General features: G+C 37.8%; 1 protein-coding gene across 1 annotated transcript in view; it reads left to right on the forward strand.

Moving 5' to 3' along the window:
• The window catches only part of man1a2 (mannosidase, alpha, class 1A, member 2), a 78,506-nt gene that overhangs the window by 48,275 nt on the left and 6,989 nt on the right, over positions 1–23,242 (forward strand). Inside the window, exons 6-11 of the mRNA XM_087803905.1 lie at positions 948–1,028; positions 10,270–10,364; positions 11,981–12,104; positions 12,498–12,591; positions 21,544–21,659; positions 22,906–23,125. Coding sequence (XP_087660031.1) covers positions 948–1,028; positions 10,270–10,364; positions 11,981–12,104; positions 12,498–12,591; positions 21,544–21,659; positions 22,906–23,125 — 730 coding nt within the window. The remainder of the gene's footprint in view (positions 1–947; positions 1,029–10,269; positions 10,365–11,980; positions 12,105–12,497; positions 12,592–21,543; positions 21,660–22,905; positions 23,126–23,242) is intronic.

Below are 23,242 nucleotides of genomic sequence, written 5' to 3' on the forward strand. Positions count from 1 at the left end.
ATCGGAGAAATGTGAGTTCTTCTACTAGAGCGGCTCAGAATTCTGGCTGCAGAGTTTTGAATCAACTGCAGGCGAGACAGTGAAGATGAGACAGTGAAGATGATTCTGCTTCTAATGCTGAAGATATAAAACGGTCCTTAGTCATGAAAAACCCTGTTTAATTAGACACTAAATGAAATTGATTCCTCTTTTATTGGTTGTTCAAAGTATATTCAGACCAGACCAGCCGACGTATAGATGAGTGTGCTGCTCAAAGTGAATGATCAAGTTCACTTTATTTCCACCCAAGTACAGTTTAGTTATATCTTTTTTTTCTTACCCGTGGCAACACAACACATCATTAAATGACGACCAAATATAACTTTAATAATCCTTATTAACTGTGAATTGTTCTCGATTGTAAAAGCGCTTTGTGACCCTGGTCTAGAAAGGTGCTTTAGAAATAACCGTTACTTACTTAATTACTTACTTATTCACCATTTGATATTCTCTTAATAAGACCATTGTTTGCCCTTTCATCTTGTCACACCTCCACAGTAGAAGATAATCTCACGAAGCACCTTCATCCAGACGGTTTTAGAAGACTCCTCAGACTCGTGAGATCTTCTCAGCCGATCATTACAAATATTGAATTTCTAGTAAGCAATTGAGTTCACGAGTTCCCTGAGACTAATGTGTGTGTTTTGTTGTGAGTGTGTTGAGCGAGGTCAGCACTTAAGTTTGTTTTTATGTGTGGCGGTGAGATCCTGTGAAGATTAGACCTGCTAATTAGCTTTGCAAACAAGGGAATTGGGGTTAACACGAGTTCTTCTGGGTGTCCTTGAACCAGGTTATTGGCAGCATTACTGTATCTGTAAACTTTCTTTGCTTTTAACTGTGTCTTCGTAATGCTCGTATTCATTTACTTGCTTAATTATTCTGACATATCTTTAATTTTTGTCCCACAGAATGCTGAGGTTTCTGTGTTTGAAGTGAACATTCGTTTCATTGGGGGACTCCTGGCAGCCTACTACCTGTCAGGACAAGAGGTAAGGTCTTACTTTAAGTTACTTTTCATGCTTGTTACTGGAGGTGTACACAACGGTGAGGCATGTGTACTTTATTGACCACAGCAACATTATATAAAGACAAGTACAACAACTGTATTCATTCATAAATGTTTCTTGAATATATATATACAGGGTTCTAAATGTACGTAAATTACTTAATAGTAATAAACAATTTCCCGAAGTAGACCTCCAGAGGGATCAATAAAGTTTGATCTAATGGGTGCTTTGTGTGCCGGCGCAAGTCTTCATGATTAGGAGGCGTGGAGTAATACTACAGAATCAGAGAGTAGTACTACAGTGACTCGTGGTGGGGTTACATTTTTTTTAACCGATATTTTAGCACTGCTTACTACATATAATTAGTTCGAGGAAATTAGATGATTTAAGTGCGCCTTATAGTGTGATCTGTTATGTTGTCTCTACTTTAGTACACATTTGAAATGGGTCTGTAGTGATTAATAAATACATATTTGTTGTCTAACTACTAGAAGGGCTTTGCTGTAATGTGATTATGTTGAGGGTGTTTGAATTGAGACAGAATCCTCTAGTGGTCATACAGTGCAGCTGCTATAGAAAGTTGGCATATGTCAGTTAAATCTCCAACGTGTGATCTAACTTTTAATTAAGAAATGTAGCAACTCAAGAAAGTCTCATGGACACTAGGACAAAATATTATTTTTCTTATTTAGTCACTTGATTCAATTCATTTATATAATTATTTTACATTTTATGGAAACCCCTTCCAATTGTCCCTTTCAATCTGGTCACATACCACAAAACTGTTCAAACACAAGTCCTTTTAAGTGGCCTGTAGGAGGGTTGAATCAAGATTTAAGTAGATCTTAATGTTGATATGGTGATGTATAAATAAGGCAAAGTAGAATATGAGGAAACATGGAGAACCAACGATGACAAATATACAGGAAGGCTTCCAATATAAGAAAAGCTGATGTGGAAGGAAAAAGTTCTGAAGGGATAAAGAGGGCGATGATGAGGTCGGCCCGCGAGCAAAAAGCTTTACATATTTTGGCCTGAGTTTTGACTCCCCTGTCCTAAATCTTCTGACCTGATGGTTTGAACTTGAAACTAATTTAGATGTATGTATATGTGATAAATTCATTCTTGAATGGTGGTCACATTTAAACCAGGGTCTCCTAGTAGAAGCCACATTTAAATATTATCATTATGAGCTAAATTAAGATAGTACTTGAACTTCTAACCTAACAACAGATCCTTATTAGAGCATCGCTTTAGTCCTTCGAATATAATACACTTCGTTAAATATTCATGAAATGATGTCCGATAAAAAAAAACGATGAACCAGATTGGGAAAGTATCTTGCTACAGGGATTCACAACCACTCGACGTCTTGATAAATTGCTATCGAACCTCTTTGAGGTGGTGGTGGTGGTGCGGGGGGGCGGAAATATGAGGATAATGAACAGTGATTTAGAGTAATCTGAATTAAAGCAACATTAACCCAACTAAAAATGGATTTGTAGTAATTTGTTTTTTTTACGTACAACATCCCACCTCCGCCTCTGTCATTCATCAGCTCACGCCCGAGTTTAATACCCGCCGCCGGCGGAAGGAAGGAGGTGGGATGGAGCTGTGAGCAGTCGAGAGGCGACACTAAAGCAGGATGAATGAGTGGAGGAGATTTGGAGGTGACACTTCCCCGCAAAAAAAGAGCATAGCAGCAGAAGAATAAAGATGGCCCTAAAGGTGGAGAATGGGATCTCATTAGACGTGTCCTTGAGCAAGGCACTTGACCCCCAAACCGCCTCAATCAAGCATCATGGGAATACATTGCCGGCCCCCCGGGGGGGAGAGTGACTCCGTCTGCGAGTGAGGCTGCGGTTCCAGTCTCGAGTTGAATTCTTAAAGAAAAGGGAAAATGGTCAAGGAAGCCTGAAATAAGAAGAGAGTCGTGAGCTTTAAGAGTGATATATTACAGCGATAAGCATCGATGCCAGTTGGCTGCGAGCGATGCCGGTGGGAATAAAGCTGTGCCTGTAGGAGGGAGATTTGTTTCTGACTCATAAGGATGTTGAGTAAGTAGAGAATGTGGGAGTGGTCAGAAGGAGTGAGTCCTGGAATGAACAGAAGAAATGGCACATTGACGTCAAGCAAAAATGACTTTATAGTTTTATACTGACTAGAAAACATTCTATAGTTTTGTGCGACGGAGAGTAGGTTTTATCGTTGGGTAATGTCAAGCACTGAAGTCGCAACGAACACAAACAACAATCAATATTAAAGTATGATCATCAATAACCTTTCCTATTTTTATCAAAAGCTCATAATGTAAAAATGACCTAAATTCTTGGTTTTCAAAAGTGTTTATGTTTGTGTCAATACTAAAGCAGCTCAGAATATTTAAGAGAAAAGTATGTTTCTTTAATACTCCTGAATATGATATAGATAATGAAGCGCCTCAAAGTAAAAAAACAAACAAATAAAATAGTCTATTCAGGAAGGAAAGGATGATGTTTATAAAATAGAAAAGGGAAAGCGAGAACATTTGTTCCACAGCAGGGACGGGAACGAGATAATGATGGCAAAGAAATCTGAGACAAAAGTGTTGGGTTGAAGTTCGGCAGGGATTTGTGGAGACACGGATAAAGAAGTGGGAACAGAAGGGAAAGGAAGGCTGTGAGAAACTTTAATTAGGCTTAACAACAGAAATGTGGAGGTAAAATGAGAAAAACGTACACAGGAAAACTACAGCAAACGGAGTTTATAGTCATTAGTTGGCAAATGCATCAGTTTTTCTCGTTTACTGTCTGAAATAACATCTGTTCCTCTTGAAGTTATTTTGCTTCTCCGCTCATGCCGATGACAGACTGTCGGCTCTATATTCTCTGTTCTTTTACCAACATCAACGTGTTACTCAAAAGTATTTAATTTCTCCTCCAAAGCTCGACTCTTGAGTGAATCCACTGGCTCCAAGTTTGGTCGCGAAAAGTCGCTTCATTTTTCTGAAGCAGTCGTCAATATTAGACTCGCAGGATTTCATTAATGACATCCAGACATGCGCTGTGTTTTCAGAATCGTTCTATCTTGACAATTAAAAGCACACAAAACCCGTAAATTTCTGTTTTATAGCTTGTTTTCACTTACTATGTGTTAGGCTTTGATTTAGTGGTTGTTGGAGTCTTTTTTGCTGCTGAACGATCACATATTCAGCGTCCCTGAATTATTCATTTATATATTTATAATATATTTATAATATATATATATTTTTCAAAGTCTTTTCCTTTGTGTGGTGTGGGAATTTGAATTCTGCAAGTCACATTCCAAGAATACCAGAAATGTAATAAAGTCCAAACAATGAGTCAGTATCTAGGTCACAAACTGGAAATAAGATAATTGGAGTGTTATTGCAGAATTCTTCCCCCAATATTCTCAAACTTGCATAAACACATGGTTTGACGAGTTTCTTCCCCAAAGATACTGTATCTGCACATATTGAGGTCACCCCGAACAATTCCAGCATCTCACACATTCCGAGAACTGTAAGGATTTGTTGCCCCGTCCTCATCATATGATGCATAAAAATGATTTATTGGTGGAAAACGTTACGCTGCTGTGACATGTGGGATCATGTCGTGGTGTCATCTTATCTAACAACATTACATATGTTAGGAACAATGGTGATGTTTCAGGTAAGACAATGAAGAAAGAGCTCAAAAGAATATTAAAAAAAAGATATGAATGGATGAGACGTACCAATTTAGCTTAAGTGAGGTCCATATTGAAGTTTTCCATGCAATATTTGTGGATGCCCCACATTCTCGTATGATTTACATCAGATGTTTTCTTGCGTGAGAGGGAATAAAACCCAGTTCTATTTTCAGCCGTCCTCCGGGAGGCAGATAGTTTGGTTCTGTCCAAACGCCTGATAGTAAAGACTTGACTAATAAAGACTTGGGGCTTGTACGGCCGACTGACTGGAGCGGTTTGCTTCTGCTCCGTGAAGCCTTTATCGAGCAATATGTGCTGGCGAACACTGGCTTATATTTGCAATACCACGCAAAGACCATATGGGCGATGAGTTCACCGATGGTGTAACAACACAAACGAGTTTAGAAATTACACTAGACAAGCCTTTCCTGTCTCTCCTGCTGGCCCTCGGGACCTTTTGTCTGTTCACGGTTGCTCAGCAAAATTTCACAGTCCACCACTAAATCCATTTTGAAAGCTGCTTTTAGGTATCAACACTAATTTAGGAAGAACAGTACATCATTTGTGCATTAGGATGTACTGTAGTGCCTGAAGTATTTTGGGTCAGTTTTTACTGGTGTCTTACTCAATCACACAAGGGGCCAAAAGTATAACCAAACCTTCTGTAACAGGAAATATAAGTCTGACTTTGATATCGTCTTTACCATATTTTCCGGACTATAAGTCGCAGTTTTTTTCATAGTTTGTCCGGGGGTGAGACTTATACTCTGGAGCAACTTATGTGTGAAATTATTAACACATTATTACCGGTATATCATTTCTCATGTTATTTTCACACTAAACCGCAAGAGGGCGCTCTAGGCCTGTGTTGATAATTTCGACGTAGAAGAGGAAGCGCCGCATCTTCTACCTCCAGAGTTAGTTAGTTGTTTAAAAGTGACACGAGGATGAAGATTTCATTTGATTTTAGTTATTTGGAGTTACACGGATGGTTTGGTAAACTTCTTAGCATGTTGTTTATGCTATAGTTATCTGAATAACTCTTAATATGTTATGTTCACATACCAGGTTCTCAGTTGTGTCATGTAACGTAACGTACAATTATTCAGCCTGTTGTTGCCTCTATTCTATTTTTATTTTAAATTGCCTTTCAAGATGACATGTCTGTTCTTGGTGTTGGATTTTATCAAATAAATTTCCCCCAAAAATGCGACTTATACTCCAGTGCGACGTATATATGTTTTTTCCTTCTTTATTATGCATTTTATGGCTGGAGCGATTTATAGTCCGGAAAATACGGTAGTTTTCTGTTACTAAACCCTGGTATCGTTGTAGTTCACGATGTACATATGAACATTGATCTATTTGGATTTTGAGTCCCACCTTGAGCCCGCCTTCGGTCAGACAGTTGATTCTTAGAAGGGCCAGGAAGCCTGAGATCATTAGGATACCTACACGGCAGGAGAGCAATTACCGGTCGTGTCAAGAACCCACTCTTCGTTTCCACCGTAATTAAGGTATGAGTAAAGTTTGCGTCTGAGTAAGTACCAGTGGTTGTCGAGTGTGTAACTACTACTGCGACCGGTCCAAATGAATCGCTGAAGTGCGTCTCTGGCTCGAGTGTTTGTTTCCTACGGTATCAGAACCAGCAGGAAAGATCAACGAGACTCTAACGCAGAATGAAGAGCTCGGCTCTCGGATAATTAAATGGAAGTCTTTCCGGGGTACAGTCTTAATAACGTGCTTCAACCAAAGGTTTATTATTCTCTCGACGTCCGCTCTGTGGTCTCGGTCTCCTACAACGGCAGTATTGATATCCCCGTGTGGATTAGCCGGATTATTGACCGAGAAAAGGTCATGTTGAAGTGTCAGATTACAGCTTTCCTTGTCACTACTGACGTAGATCACAATCACTCGGCAGACTGCTTCAGAGCGCCTCGCCGAGCCACCGGTTGAATTTCAAATAGGCTTTTTTTTTTTTTTGTCGACAGGGATCATCCCAGAATGTCGACACTTCCACGCCTCGTCACAAAATGACAACTCACCCTTTTTCTGTACATCCAGACATGTCGGCGACTTGAGCCCGAGCTACTGTTAATCCCCGAGGAGTTGGAATCTGAAGAAAAAATATTGTTTTTATCTGCGAGCTGAAGGTCTGAATGCTCAAGTGGGAAGAAGCTACGACGACTGTCTGTTCAGGATAAGACAATCCCCCGTGGAATCTGTCGAGTCCGTCACAATTATGACGTGCTCTCATTGTGTTTCATGTCTAATCCCCTCCGACTTCACAGTTATTTCTTTGTGGATAATTGTCTCCTTTTTTTTATTCACGAGCCACGAACATGATGATAAAAATCATCACACCTACGTTTTCAGTTCAGTCTTCACAATTGCAGAACTCGCACCTGACATGTCTTGTGTGTGGGCGACATAATGAATGCATTTTTAACACAAATCCTATTAGGGATTCTTTATAAAGGCAGGGAAATGCTCACAGGATACACATTAATTACAACGCCTGACACAAAAACACCGACGCACACGTCTCCTGGTGGCCCTTTGGGAAGAAAGCCGTCATTTTTTTTCCTAATTCTGCATTATTATTTGAGCCAATTATGTGTTGTGATCTAAAAACATGTCAGCAGAGCGAGGAAGGAACGCTCTCTTCATTACTAGGATTTATTTATCATGTCATTGTATGTCAGTTTAAAGAGGATACATTAGACGGATTCATTCTGAGCTATCGGGGAATTGGCCGCGGTTGCAGTTTTCCTTGTTTAATAGCCGGTGATGAACTTATTAAAAAGCTTATTTAATGATCTGAGGAAACAAACGTTGCATCACGTCTTAAACATATTCATACAGACGCTTCAATGTACTACCTTTGAGCAGTTAACCTTTGTGTTAGTTCACAGGTCATTTAACTGAACAGAAACTTTTTTTTTTACCAAGTTACATACTGAAGTTATTAACCTGAAGTTAGCCTAAAAAGATAAGATATAACTTTATTGTAGAAAATAGATGTATATATGTATTTAAGATGAGTTGTCACAGCAGAAAGTTCACAGAAGCAATTAAAGATACTGTGATAAAAAGCAATAACAATGACAATTATAAAAATATTTAAAAAAAATACTCGACACAACCACAACAATAAGAGGCAGTACAAGTTCATCACAGTACAAAAGTACTGTGAGGAGATGGGGGGGCGGAGTTATAAACACTGCTTTTATTAAAAGTTTTTAATAAACATGTATTTAAAATGGCTGATGCTAAAGGATTATAACACAAGATGCAGTTTGCTAACTGTCCATCAAACCAGCTCAGGAACCTTAGTGCAGATCTTTATTGTACGAGAAACAAAAAGGCACATTTAGAAACGTCCAATTCATTCTGGACGCCAGCGACTCCTCTACAGCTCCCTCGTCCTTCCTCAGAGCTCCACATAAACGCAGCGCAGGACGGAGGAAAAATCGTAAAAAGCGTAGAATCCCATCGTCAAACTGCCCGGGACGTCTCCTCCGACGGGCAGTTTTGGCTCTCGTCTCCGTCCAGTGACATGGGCGTTACGGCCGTCGATAAATTAAAGCGTTTAGAACTCTCAGTGCGGCCAGAAAACCGTCTTCGGATTAATGACGGTGTTTACGGCGGCGCAGCCTGTCATGAAGGCCGCTGGCATTATGACCCTTGACATGGTTGAAGCCTCGACAGCGAGGGCACCTTGAAGGATGCTGGCACATGCTTTATATTCGCTTCACAATAGGCTCCTTGAATCCTTTAAACTTAAACCTGTAGATAAAAACGCAGAGATTTTGTTCATTTACAAAGCAATCAAGAAAAAATACTCAATTTAAGAAATCCACGACCCTGAACCGTCTTGGAATAGATACGGCATCGTCTTGTTTTTCTCAAATCCCATGGAGAGATTTAAATAGAATAATTAAAACGTGATGCAACACAAATTGCCATATGTTTTTATCACTTATTGTGCCTCTTATCCCTCACATTTATTTTTGTCTTCTGACAACAAGACCTGCTACTTGATCTAATTTTGGATCTGCTTGACTTCATTTATGTTCCTGCCCTCCTTCATTCTGGTGCATTTTTCTGTTTTGACTCAACCTTTTACAGTCTCGGGTAAATGTCGCAGTGCAACACAAGTTTTCATTTCCTTTTTTTAACACACTCTAGCCTCAATAAAACTTCTCAGAAGGATTTCGCAACAGAAAGGCAGTGTTTGTTAACATCTAAATGTTAAGATAGAACCGACTCTGTCTACCCGTCTGCTGTCTGTATCATGGATATTATTTAATTACATTTAATTTATTTGTATTAATTATAATATGCCATTTATGTTAATGTATGTTATTTCATTTTAAAATATTGTTTTAAATTCATCTCTTTGTATTTTATCATATTATTTCATTATTTTATTCTATAACTCTACCACAAAAATCCTGTGTTGTGTTTACAATAGTCACAATAAAAGTTTCTGATTCTGATGATGTGTCATAAACTCATTAGGTTCATGTTTATGAAATAAATTCTTAAGCAGTTTTAAAGTTCTAATACAAATGGTATTATAAAATGTAGGTTAACATTGTCTCTAAAATAAGCATTTATCTTTCACAGCGCTACCTTTTCTTATCACCTACTCAAATATGAGCTAAAACTGTTGCCTGGCAACGCTATATTTTAATGGTCTCAGCATAAAAAAATGTCATAAAGTTGTTTTAATGCATATCTCTTAAGACTTCAGGCACAACTTATTGTATGGATACCTTTTTTCATTTTGATTTGATTAGTCTTTCATTTTTTAATGAATTTCCTTCAGACCCTGAGTTATCACAGTTATTTCAGCCATTATTATATAAACAAGACGAGATGAGATTGAAGGATACACACAGTTCTGTGTTAGATAACAGGACCTGACGAGCATTAAAAGCTGCTGGTCTTCCCACACACCTGCTCTGTTGGGCCTAATCTACCGTTGGAGAGACACCATGGTCACTAGTGAAGTGTTCTCTGTCAAAACTATCCTCGAAAAACACACATTTAAAATGCGTTTGGACGCGAATGCAATATTAATCGTTTGATTCTGTTCACGTTAGTGTAGTTAGGAGAGAGAATATGTGAAGTGGACGTGAACCTGCTTGATGGATGCAAGAGTAACAGCAGCAGATAGTTCTGTGTCTGCAAAAGTACAAACTTCTGTCAACCTTAAACCAACACGTCGAGTTTCTCCTCGTCAGTCACTTCAGATTAGGCACCGGTCGTGAAAACTGAAACGTGCTTTCCGCTCGCTCGCTCGACATGAGTTGAGCCACAAGATTTCATTTTCAGACGCAAGGTTTTTATTGTCTCACGTCTCCATCGGCTTGAAACGCGTCTTTAGTGTTTCTGGCGGCGCGAAGCCGTTCAAAGAGTCGTTGCTATTTTAAGAGATCGTTACGGGGCGTAAAGTGGGCGGACGTCCCGATTAATTGATTGAAGATTAAGTCAACACCTTTTTTTTTTATTTGTCTCCGTGTAGATGTTTAAGCTGAAAGCGGTTCAACTGGCGGAGAAGTTGCTGCCGGCCTTCAACACCCCCACAGGGATCCCGTGGGCCATGGTCAACCTGAAGAGGTACGTACTGTAGGGATCGCAAACTCATTGTGTTGAGTATCTGCTTTGTTTTTATATTTAATAGTAACAAAAACAAACAAATGTTTGCTGGTTTCTCTGCAACAAGTTATCCCATGTAGAGTTTGTGTTTAACTCGGTTTCACTTGTTTATAGGTTTATTTTTTTCAGTAAACTTGACCGAAATAAGTATCACCGGCTAATTTCAGAGAAAAACTGGCCTATTTAGAAGAAAAAAACCTTCAGAAAGTAATAATCAATACCACCACAGGTCCTGGTCCATGAGCATAATTGTCACCGGGCCGCACAACAAAAAAAAAAAGTATATCATTTTTGTTCTATTAAATACTAGCTAAAGTACCCAGAGTTGCACAGGGGAAAGTTGCAAAGACGATGTCATTTAGTGATAAATATTCTATTTTCCCTTTTATATGCTTGCATGGACTTGGAGGTTGCTAGAGCGATTTTTGGACGATCAATGAAAGATTCCGATAAATGACGCGGAAGCTGCTTAAGGCTAAAATAAGGTTAAACGTTGGAGGTCTTGTGACCTTTAAGGGTCTGTAACTTTCTTCATGTTGGAGCTACTGTGCTCCAGTTTAGTTTTAAACCTTCCTTGGAATGAGACACAGAAAAGGTGCTCATGCGCACCAATGTACCACCAATAATTCAGACTGTTTGGACGACTAAGGTCAAAAAGGAAAAATCATCTTAGATCAGATGCGTTCAGTTCATGGAAGTCATTTTGAGTCTAAGAAGATTTCTGTAGGATCCCTGGAGCATCAGTGAAAGAACCAGGTTGACTCAAGTGTCCTTTATATACGGTACTTACTTACTTGTATAAAGATTCAATTCTGAAGGGCGTTTTGCTTTAACAACAACCTGATTTTCTCTCAGATAAAATGAGCCTGTGACTCTTGACATGTCAAGATGCTTGTTTTTGTCTTCATGAACAATCTTGTTGGAGAAAGAACTCGGTGCATAAAAAATACATCTCATTAAAGAACTTATTTTTCTGGAGGTCTGGTCACGAGGTCGGGGAGTTTTAAAAGTCTTCATTAAGATGAGCTTCATAATTCGACTCAGTCAAGTGCTGGTATATAGTACAGCATAATGCTTTAATTAAAAGTGTTTTTAGCTCGGAGGACGATAAACAGTGACATGTCGACTAAATCGATGAACTCCAAACACTATGGATCAGAATAAGAAAAGTCTTAATAACCGTTTAGTGAAGAAGCGAAGTGCTTCTCCTTCAATGAGCCCACCATTAAATCATTCCCTCAAGTAAATGCTCCATTTGTTTGCAAATGTATTGGCAAAAGTTAATAGCTGTTCTAGACATTTTTATTGTCATTTAATCTGCTCTAAATGAGCAAAGACTGTTTGAACGTAGGGTCTGTATTAGAGTCACTGAGTACATCCTTCATTATCGTGCGGAATGAACGCAAACTGTATTGAGTCGTTGTCTTAGATGTTTATGAAGAGCAGCGAATGGACTCACGGTTAATATGTTAGCTCATTTTAAAATGCTCCCTCCATCTCAGTAATAACTCTAGCTACTTGTAAAACGTTCTTTCTTTTTTTTTTAATCACCACCTTTATGTTTCCTCTACCTCCAGCGGTGTCGGTCGTAACTGGGGTTGGGCGTCTGCCGGCAGCAGCATCCTGGCCGAGTTTGGAACTCTGCACATGGAGTTTGTTCACCTCACGTACCTGACGGGGAACCCAGCCTATTACCAGAAGGTAACACTATATCTCGCACTGAAGACATATTTAGCCTTATTTTACGAATGAAATCATTCAATATTGTTTCCATATGAAGCACTTTTGTTTGGCCTTGTTGACTTTTGAAAGAACATATTGCAACTTTTCTCAAAATATGTCAAAATGCAGCTTGTAACATCCATACATGCAAATTGACTGAGCTAACTATGACCTAACCTTGTTTAAAAACTGTTGTTTGCAAACACTCTCTGAGCATAAGTTTAGTTAAATGTGATTTTTAAATGTTATTGCAGCTACATTTTCCACTACATTGCTCAATGACTCTGGATGGGACCAAACATTATAATTTCTTTATGAATCAATATGGAACTTAAACACAATTTAACTTTTTCCCTGATATTCTGTTCGCAGGTCATGCACATCAGAAAGCTGCTCGCCAAAATGGACCGACCCAACGGTCTTTACCCGAATTATCTGAACCCTCGCACAGGCCGCTGGGGGCAGCGTGAGTACAACGTTTGTCCATTGAAGCTGGAGGTTGAACTGAAGGTTCACATAACATAATTCAGAAGTTTCACTGATCCAGGATTTGTCACGTCTTTTTTATAACAACGAATTGGAAGGAATTCAACAGCCATTAACACTTCACGATGATGGAGACCGAAGTCTGCTAAAAGGACTAAACCAACTAAAATACACTGTGATTTAGCCTCTGATATTGTTTACGCCTAAAGCTAAAAGTGATCTTCATATAAACATAAGCATGTGTTGATTATCACTTGACTGGTGCTATGATCAGTTTTGTCGTCGAGATTATTTGGACAGAATGTTCCGGAGCCTTTCTATCAACGCAAATTTGCAACCGTTGATTTGAGGATCTTCATCAGATCAGCGGGATCTTTTCCTGTTCATTCTAGAGCAGAAGTCTAGACCATTTTTGTAACACACACCGATTACATTTCCACTTCAGCAAAACATAAAATAGCATGAATGACGATAAGATAAGAGCATGAAAAAATGCAATAACTGTGAATCTATAGGAGCCTTGGCTTCTCTGCAACAATTTGGCCCCATTTAAAGGTATAAAAACATATATTTTTTTGAGTAAACTTACAAGTAAACAAACATAAATCGTTGCAAGATTTTCAGGATATGTTACTTCATAAAGAATCCAGTCTTTTAAAAAAAAAAATAAAACCGCTTTCAGACATTAATAGTCAAGGCAGAAATTAAATAAGTACATTTTTCTTCCTCTGCATCAGTAACTTTTGCTCGAGGGATCAGTACCAGGCATCGACCCAGTGGCGAGGGACCAATGTTCTAAAATATAATTTCATAGGTTTTGAAAACTTAGACTAAAACCCTGGAAGATGAATGAAATCCAAATCTAAACGGCCTCTAAAGATCCTTGAGGAGGAGCAGAAAACAAAGGAGTGTAAGAAGAGTGATGAGAACAAATGGAAGGAAGAGAGAGGTTTGCAAGAGAAAGGGATCAACATATTCCTGGTGTATTGATTCCATCCTGGCGGTGTGCCCAGGGTCATCAACAACTCAAGGAGAGAAGTCAGATGTGGAATGACATGCTTTTATCTATTCGCTGCTCGCCTTCGTTCTTTTTTGACGATTCAACATGAACGTCAAGACGTGCTGAACATGCTCCGGGAATATAAAGCCTGCGTTTACTTGTTTAAAGAGATGATCTGATCTCATTTATATTGATCTTTTTTTTTAAAAGAAGCTTCTACTTTAAGGACGAATGTGCGGTTAAACGTTTTAATGTGTGAGATTCTTGAAGTACATTCGCGGGATTTTAGCGAAGAAAAAATAGGACGTAGCAGATTTACCAACACTTCTCCCAAGCCTCGGGCGTTCACTTTGAACGATGCACAGCCGAGGAAGGGAAGAATCTTGTTCGACAAATCAAACATTCTCAAAAGTTAAAGTACATTTTAAAAAGCTTCCCATTGGCAGGAAGTGGAGTGACAGGCGTCTCGATGGAAGACGAGCGTAAAGTGCATCGGCTTCAGGCCGACCCGAGTCGAAACAGACGAGGGTGTGAAACGAACGACTCGGTGATTGATGGACGACTTCATTAGCAGATGGATGCTTGACTGAGTGAGTGAGTCGTGTGTTTATTTGCCTGATGGACGCTGAGCATGTGGGTGGAAGGCTGTCGCTCTTCTTCTTCTGTGCGTGGAGCCGTGGAATGGTGGCGTGGGTTGTAACAAACAATTGTCCTTTATTCTTTACGCCTAAATGATGCCCCAAAAACAAACAATTGACTAATCAAAGGGTTTTTATTTAGCGTTGATTGTATTTTTGCCGGACGTGCGGATGAATCCGTGAATATTGTGATATAAATGTTGAAATAAGTTGAAATAAAAGTTTAAAATGCTAAATAGAATTACTTTATACTGGTAAATTTGAATAAAATATAAAAGACAAGTTTTTTGGCTATAAGAAACAATTTTATGTGCCCCAAAAACACACAATTGACTTATTAAAGGGTTTTTATTTAGCGTTGATTGGATTTTTGCAAGGATCTATGTATAAATCGGTGAATATTGTGATATAAATATTTGAATAGGTTTAAATAAAAGTTCTATATGCTTAATAAAAATCACTTTTTACTGTAACATTTAAGTAAGTAAAATATTTTTTAAAAGTTTGTTGTCTGTAAGAAACATGTTTATGTAAGTTTTCTCTGATCTCAGTCAAATGGCCCCCTGTTGACCCTGAACCCCAGGTTTGCTTTACAAGTTCAACATGTTGAACCACTAATCTCAGTACAGTTCAGAGCAGCGATGGTTCGATGAGGCTTCATGAAACCGCTGAGGTATCATGATACGGTGTCTTCATTTTGAAAGGCCACTAGATGGCGCTCTCTGCTTTATAATGTTTGGCTCTGATCTTCATCAAAACCATCATCGTTTGCAAACTGATAGTGACACTTATAAATGAAGCCAATGTATCATGACACCTCACCAGCTGTTTCATGAAGCCTTACTGACCCATCACTGGTTCTGAGAGTAAAATATCTTTTCAATTGTTGATCATCAACAATTATTAAATATGTTTAAAGGGCACCTGATGTGAAAACCCAACTCTCGTGACTTATTTACATGTAAATGTTGAAGTCAAAATGCAGTAGTTCATTCATTGTGACGTTGCTCTGTTTTGAAGTTATTACTTAATAAAGTTCTCTTCCATCTGAAATCTCGCCAAACAAGATTACGGTTTAAATTAAACATTCTGACGTCACTCTGGTGCAGGTGTCCGCCCCTAGAAGACATAAATCAGTTAAGAACCTACATGTTAATAAACAAAATAAATATTTATGTAAACATGGTGAGAGTTACTTCTGCCTTTAGGTGTTTTTGTAATGTGTACATTAAGCAGCAAACCTTATTTTTAATATTCGTTTTTAATGTACAAAAAAGGAGTTTTAGGGGTGAGTTTGCAATTTACATGATTCCTTGAATGCAACTCGTGTTTTTGTGACCAATCAGAGCAGAGTGGGCGTGGTTGCTCAGACGAGATTTATTCTCAGGCAAAACAGTGCATTTTAAGTGGGCGGGGCTTAAGCATATTTTCTAATGTAAATATCTTTATTAAATTAGAGTTGTGTGCAAAAATAAACTAAGTGTAATAAAGGTCCTAGAACAATTTAAGACTTAAATCAACACATTAGGTGACCTTTAAGACAAAACAAAACATGATGGCTGTGACATCATATAATGTATACATTAAAATACAAACATAAGCTGACATATGAACCAGAAGCAGTTGTAAATCTAACGACCGATTGACTATTTTCACGATTCAAAACCCGAAAACAAACACGGTGCATCGTTTGTGTCGTGAACGGAAGCGGACGAGCGTAAATGTTGCTGAAACACTCGCACGGAAAGCGAACACCTATTAAATGGAGATAAAGCCTTCATCGCCCAGCGAGTCAACTACCCACAAGCCCCATGGGCACCGGCGAGCAGCACTTTGCTCACAAGCCGTGCCGTGGCGTCGCGCCAACAGCACAGGGGAATAAAGGACAGGACGTGGACGGGAGGCTGAGTCATGGATCGATGGAATATCTTAAACAAGACCAAGCATGTGGGACGAGCTGCTCATCGTCAGATTAATGCCATATTGACAGTGTCTTTATTAAGGTAACGGGTCTTAGATTAAGATATGAAAGGACAACATCATCAAACTCCTACTTCCTGCTACATCCCGCTACTTCCTGTATTCGTCATGTGACCTCAACTGTATGGTTGCGTTTGATTCCCCGTATCTATGTGATGCACTTCCTTCTAGTTAGAAAAAATATCTTTTGCAGCGAGTATTCTGAGCCGCTCTAGTAGAAGAACTCACATTTCTCCGACCCTTAAAACTCTTCACTGGCTGCCAGTTTCTTTCAGGATCATTATAAAATTCTGGTTCTTACTTTCAGATCTATTCATGGTCAGACCTTCCAGAAGTGATCTGATCCAGCCTTACACCCCAGCTCGGGCTCTGAGGTCAAATATTCAAGCTCAAAAAATTAACTGAGTCCTTGGTTCATTATTTCTGTTTTGTTCAAAGTTATTGCCAAAGCCCAAATATAACAACAGGTTATTTGATTTGATTTTAACATTAAAGATATGCATCAGATTTCATTGGCATATCACAATTTAGAAAACATTAATATTGTAAAACACAACACAGGAATTTTAAGTGGTGTTGAATGAATTAAATATGAATACAATTAGATGAATTAAATACAATAAAAATTAGTGACTCTTACATTAAAGTGGGCAAATAAACATTAAATAAACCGCCGCAGCATTTCTTCATTCAGTCTACTGCAGCGATCCTCACCTGCAAATTTTAATTTTTAAATTAATCTGTCAAAATGTAAGAATTTTCCAAGACCTTAAAACTAGTTTAAATGGTTAAAAGAGTCTGTCGTGCCCACCGCTGATTGTTTTGATGACGTAGGCGGTTTTGCGTAACTAGTTATTGGTGTTACAGATTTGGAGTTTTTCTGCGATACATAGGATCCTGTTTACAGTGTGTTTTAGTGTAGGTTTTGCTAGTACTGAAAGGAAGATGACCTAATAGTTGATAAACTCATCGGTTATGTCGTTATATCGTTCGATGAACACTGGTTGTGCGATCATATTGCAGTCTTCGCCAGGCCTCACAAACACCACGACAAAAACAATCTTTGAAAGTTTGAAAGGAAGTCTGGAAGCTTCACACTACGTATGACGCCGCGATACTGTTGCGATCACTTAGCGTTCGAGGCGAGGCTAAATTGTAAGACTTTCAAAGCCACTTTAAATAACCACAGCCGGGGAATAGGATTTGCATACTTCCCCGTGACTGACACTGATTCAAATGGGAATGCCACATTTCATTTTCCCTCACTTTTGGGCAACAATGAGAGCGAAGTGATGATGCGTGACGGCGCTATAGTTCAATCGAGTCAGGGATCTGAATGGGAAATGAGAAGAACACAATCGGCTGAAAAATGAAAATGTTGAACGTTTCTAACATCTTCAAGAAGAGGAAACGGATGACAGTGTGTAAATATATATATATATATATATATATATATACGTGTGTGTTGCTATTTATGGGTTAGCATTGATGATTAGTCTGTTGACAAAAACACTAGCTAGTTGTTGTTGTTTGTATCTGTTAAATCTGAAGTGACCAATCACAGCTGATATTTATGTGTTAGCAATTAGTGTTAGCACTGTTAGCTATACACACAAACACACTGATCTACACAATTTGTTGCACTAATTTGAGATTCATGTGTTAGCTGCTAGCGTTAACACTTTTAGCTACACACACGCATTCTTATATTAAATGTATTGTGTTATTTTTGAACTAATTTCAGATTTTTCTGTTAGCTGCTAGTGTTAGCACCGTTTGCTATGTAGACGTCTACACATACAGTACACAATTCATTGTGTTTTTATTTAACTAGTTTGAGATTTAAGTGTTGGCTGCTAGCGTTAACACTTTTAGCTACACACATATATACACAATCTATTGTGTTTTTATTTAACTCATTTGAGATGCTTGTGTTAGCTGCTAGCGTTAGCAGTGTTTGCTATGTAGACACATGCTATATAAATAAATCTTACTTACTTACTTACTTACACATGTACACGAGTCATTGTGTTTTTGTTTAACTAGTTTGAGATTAAAGTGTTAAAACACTTTTAGATACACACACACAAACACAATCTATTGTGTTTTTATTCAACTCATTTCAGATTTCTGTGTTAGCCGCTAGCGTTAGCACTACTTGCTATGAAGACACACATACAGTACACAATTCATTGTGTTTTTATTTAACTAGTTTGAGATTCATGCGTTAGCTGTTTGCGTTTTGTTTAACTTGTTTTCTTATAAGATAAGATTTTTTTTATCCAGTTTATTGGTCAAAATAACATCTAGAACAAATGGAAAATAATCACCAGATAATTGTAACTTCTTAGCTAATCATAACATCACATACCCTCGTCTTATTACATTTTTAAAAAAAAATGGAAAAATGCAGCAATATACACACACACAAAAAAAATGGTTTCATTTCTTAACCAATCAATCAATGAAATGTAGCTTTTAGAAAATAAAAACGTGTTTTTCTGAGCATCATAAAACATGCAGGACACACATTAAAAGGTTGGATGTAACCCTGGTCCTCCTCAAGAATGTTTAATATTTGAGTTAAAACATCTTTTCACGCCAGTGAGTGTCTACCTTGACCTCCAGACTTCTCAGGGTAATAGTTTTTCAATATTCATATTGGCAGATAAAAAGGTTTGCGCCTCAGCACGGCGTGTATTGACCGCTTCTACTAAAAGACTGTTTGATTTTCTGGGGGGGAAATGTGTCTCTTTGCATTTGAGCTCCTTCAGCTTGGACTTGTTTTTTTTTTTTATTTGACTTCTCGGCAGACGTATAATTGGCGCAGACTCACTACGTGACCCTCGAAACCTTTTGATTTTTTCCGAGGAAACGACGGCGGGAGAGAAGCGTCGGGTCTGGTGTGGGATGTGAAGATGGAATTGTGTGGGATGTGGTGGAGAAAAGAAGGAAACGATTCCAGAAAGATTGAGTGAGAATGAAAAAAAGAGGTTCACTCTTTGGTCTCTGCCTGTTTCTCTAAACTCAAACAAATATATCAAATAATTAGCATCTCTATTGCTTAGCAACCAGACACTACAGAATATAACAACAATCAGGTCTGACTCATCACACAATTGTTACACTTTTGTATTTCCATTAAAGGAAAGGTTTTCGATAGTGAATCACGAGTAATTGATGTCTTTTTTGGTTTCTTCTTGTATTGATGCTGTATTGTTCTGCTATTTTCATGCTATTTTTTGTAAATGATGTATCTATATATTTATAAAGCGCACAAAGGAACTGCATTGACGAACAAAAACAACGAAAATACACGTGCCAGAAGGTTAAAAGATATACGCTCTGATTTACTGCTTTATTTTTCTTAGCGCATTGTAAATATTTTATTCAGGGAAAGTTTTGACATTTCTGAAATATCCATTAATATAAAATCATCATGCATGTTCTGCCTCTATACCTCATGTTTAAAACTCGTATATAATGATATAGATTACTGTTGTTGTTGATGGTGACAGAGGTCAAAGGCTATAGTAATTAATATTTATAGAGCGCTTTTCCAGACCAGGGTCGCAAAGCGCTTAAACAATCAAAACAATACTCAATAAAATAAATACTTAAAAGGTCAAGATGACAACTGCAGTTAATAGAAAACTCTGCAGCGAGAATTCTGAGCCGCTCTAGTAGAAGAACTCACATTTCCCCCAGTCCTTAATACTCTGCATTGTGCTGCCAGTTTCTTTAAGGACTCCTTCTTTTTACTATGTCCTTGTGATCCTGGTCTGATAAAAGCCACTTTACAAATAATTACTTACTCACTACTTTAAACTGGTTCAAGCTAATGTTGTTTTTACTAAATCCTCTGTACTTGGTGGTACACAAACGTTGTTGTGATGCCCTATTTAATATGTTTGTGCTAAAAAAAGCTTGGCATTAAAGAGGTAATGTACAGAAGCTTCACCTTCACTTGTGCTCACAGACAAGAACGGTCACATTCACACCTGGAGACTCGCTGGTGAGATTTGCTCAATAACACCAGATGAATAATTCATCCACTATTATCTCTCCTCGTCTTTGCATATCCTTTCATTTACCTTGGGGTATGGTAATCGGCGACGAGGAAGGAATTTCCAAATAAAGCTTTTCTCTGAAGATCGTGTAAAAAAGTATAGTGTACTCAGGATTAATTGTGTTTGTTGTGTTTATGCGTTCACCACACAATGACATCATGATTAACAAAGTGCAGACTTGTTATTCTTTGATACCCATGGGTCAAACTCAGGGGCCAAACTTGACCAGCCAAGTCATTTATGTGGCCCATAGAGCTTGAAAATAAATTAGTAACTAACATAATGTGCAATACAAAATGTGTCTTGTGGTTAAAAAAAACAACAACTTTATTTTATTTAATCCACCAAACATAAAAATGAGGATAATGTGTGTAAATATTTTCTGGCCCAAAGCTTGGACAGAGTTTTACATTTAACTGCTCGTCTGATCTTGTTCCTCACCTTTACTTAAATCATTGTGTTCGGTGAAACACTTTGATGTTTATGACTTAAGTAGCTACAGTTATTATGATCGTTCATTAAATAGTTTCTGTCAAATATTGTAGATTAGATGGACTTAATTTAATGGACTCTAATCTAAATGATTTGAAAGAAACTATTTAATGAATGATCATAATTCTCAGCCACTTAGACTGTATCCTTCTATTTTAAATTTAAAACCGATGTTCCTGGTACAAATGATATAAAAACGTTGAATAATAAACCAACTTTACTTTGTATCTTTATTTTAGGTACTTTACAATTTAAAAAAGCTGATTTAAAAAAATAAAAAAAATGAACCTGATGTTGAAACTTAAAAATATATATATATGATAAATTAGCTCAGAAATGACATTTGTTTTACATTATTAATATTAATATATATATAAATAACAATATAAAACGCTATCATTTTGGCGTGACCCCTATTCATGAAGAAAAATCCGACTTCCTGCTAAACAGTTTATCGAAAAAGGTAAATATAAATAAAGAAAACATTTGAAACCCTTGTTTGATTGACACAACTTTTTAATGTTATAAATTATGTAATAAAATATCCCCATTAATGATGTTTCTGTTAACAAACACGTGTGTATTAATAATTGTCAACTATCCCACTGTTGTCGTTTTATTTGATCAAAGATGTTTCTTGTTCACATCCATGATGGTCTTGACGTGTCATGACACAGACGATGTCAAAGGAAAAGATACTTTCGATGTCACATGAAGATCCATCTGTTGACGCTCCGACCTCCTGCCTCCAGATCACACCTCGGTGGGCGGACTGGGCGACAGCTTCTACGAGTACCTGCTGAAAGCCTGGCTCATGTCGGACCGGACGGACGTGGAAGCTCGCAAGACGTACGACGACGCCATCGAGGTATCGTCGCCGTCTCGTTTCTAACGGTTTTCTTCCAGTCCGGTCTAAAACATCAACGGCTCTAAGCAGACGTAAACAAGCCTCCGACAAGTCCTTAAGTGTAATTGTCGGCACTTAACCTGCGGACGAGGTCTGGGTCAGTGTTTCCAGAGGAGACACAAGGAGACGTCAGTCATGCGTAATGAGATCAGGTCACAGCTGGAGCCACTTTCACTGCAGATCCTCGGTGTCAGGCCTTAGAAGTGAACCTGAATATAAACGGATATATTTTTATAAAACCATAAATGTATATTTCCAATGATTTATTTAGTTTAATTTAATTTCTTTTTTTCTTTCTGTACTACAAGTACTTCTGAGTATTTAACAATTATGAAAATCCTTGTTGTTTTATCATCAAATGTACTTTTAATGAAAAAAGAAAGAAAACATTTACCATCAATTTCTTTTTTAATTGTGTTGCTGTTTTAATGCATTTTTTTATGTTTAAAATATAATAGAACTCTAGCTCAACTTTTTCATCTTTTCATTTGTACTTTATTTGCATTCTGTTGCCATCGTTTGCATTTAAACCATTTAAATATACAAATCAATACAAACTTTAATTAACTTGTCCGTAAACACCTTTTCCAAGTATTACAACTTCATCAAAGGCTATAATATTTGTTGTTACTCCAAAAAAAAAAATCAAATCTAATGATAATGTTTATTTAAAAATACTTCTTTTTTTTATGTATTTAGTATTTATATTTAATAACCTTTCAACATTAACATTGTAAACAATAAACCAACTTTCCTTCCGTGTCTTTATTTCATTTACTTTATCTTAATTTTGTTTTAATTTTCTGAAATGAAATGAAGGATTAAAATATCCGATGAAAACGAATGCCTGGAAAATAAACCTTTCTTTGTTTTACAGAAAGTAATTTCAACTAGAGCAACACAATTAAAGAACTCTATTAAAAGCTACTATGTTCGTTGTAAATTATTAATACATTTGGTTGCAAAAAACTAACGAGGAATTCACAAAATTTCAATAAAATATAATGTCAATATAATTGGAAACAGGTATAATTGGTATAAAAAGTAAAGAAAATGACAAAACAGAATAAAATCACCCGCGGAATATTAATGAATATCATCATCGATGACTAATATTATTGTCAAAGGCTAGATTTTTGTCCGTCAAGTCAGTATAGAAACAGAATTTCAAAATCCTGCGTCTCTCACTGAACTTCTTTCGCTTCAGGCGATCGAGCGACATCTGGTTCGTAAATCCAACGGCGGGCTGACGTTCATCGGCGAGTGGAAGAACGGTCACCTGGAGAGGAAGATGGGTCACCTGGCGTGTTTCGCCGGCGGCATGTTCGCTCTCGGCGCCGACGGCTCACCGGACGACAAGGCCGGACACTACCTGCAGCTGGGAGCGGAGATCGCTCACACCTGCCACGAGTCCTACGACAGAACAGGTACTGCTGGTGTTGAAGCCTTTGGAACGTGTTTTCAATAGGGCTGCATGATATATGGAAAATATATAGATATCGCAATATTGCATGTGCCAATATTGCGATATCGATATTTTTAAA

Source organism: Callionymus lyra, chromosome 12 (assembly GCF_982586985.1).
Source record: "Callionymus lyra chromosome 12, fCalLyr1.hap1.1, whole genome shotgun sequence".
NCBI lineage: Eukaryota > Metazoa > Chordata > Actinopteri > Syngnathiformes > Callionymidae > Callionymus > Callionymus lyra.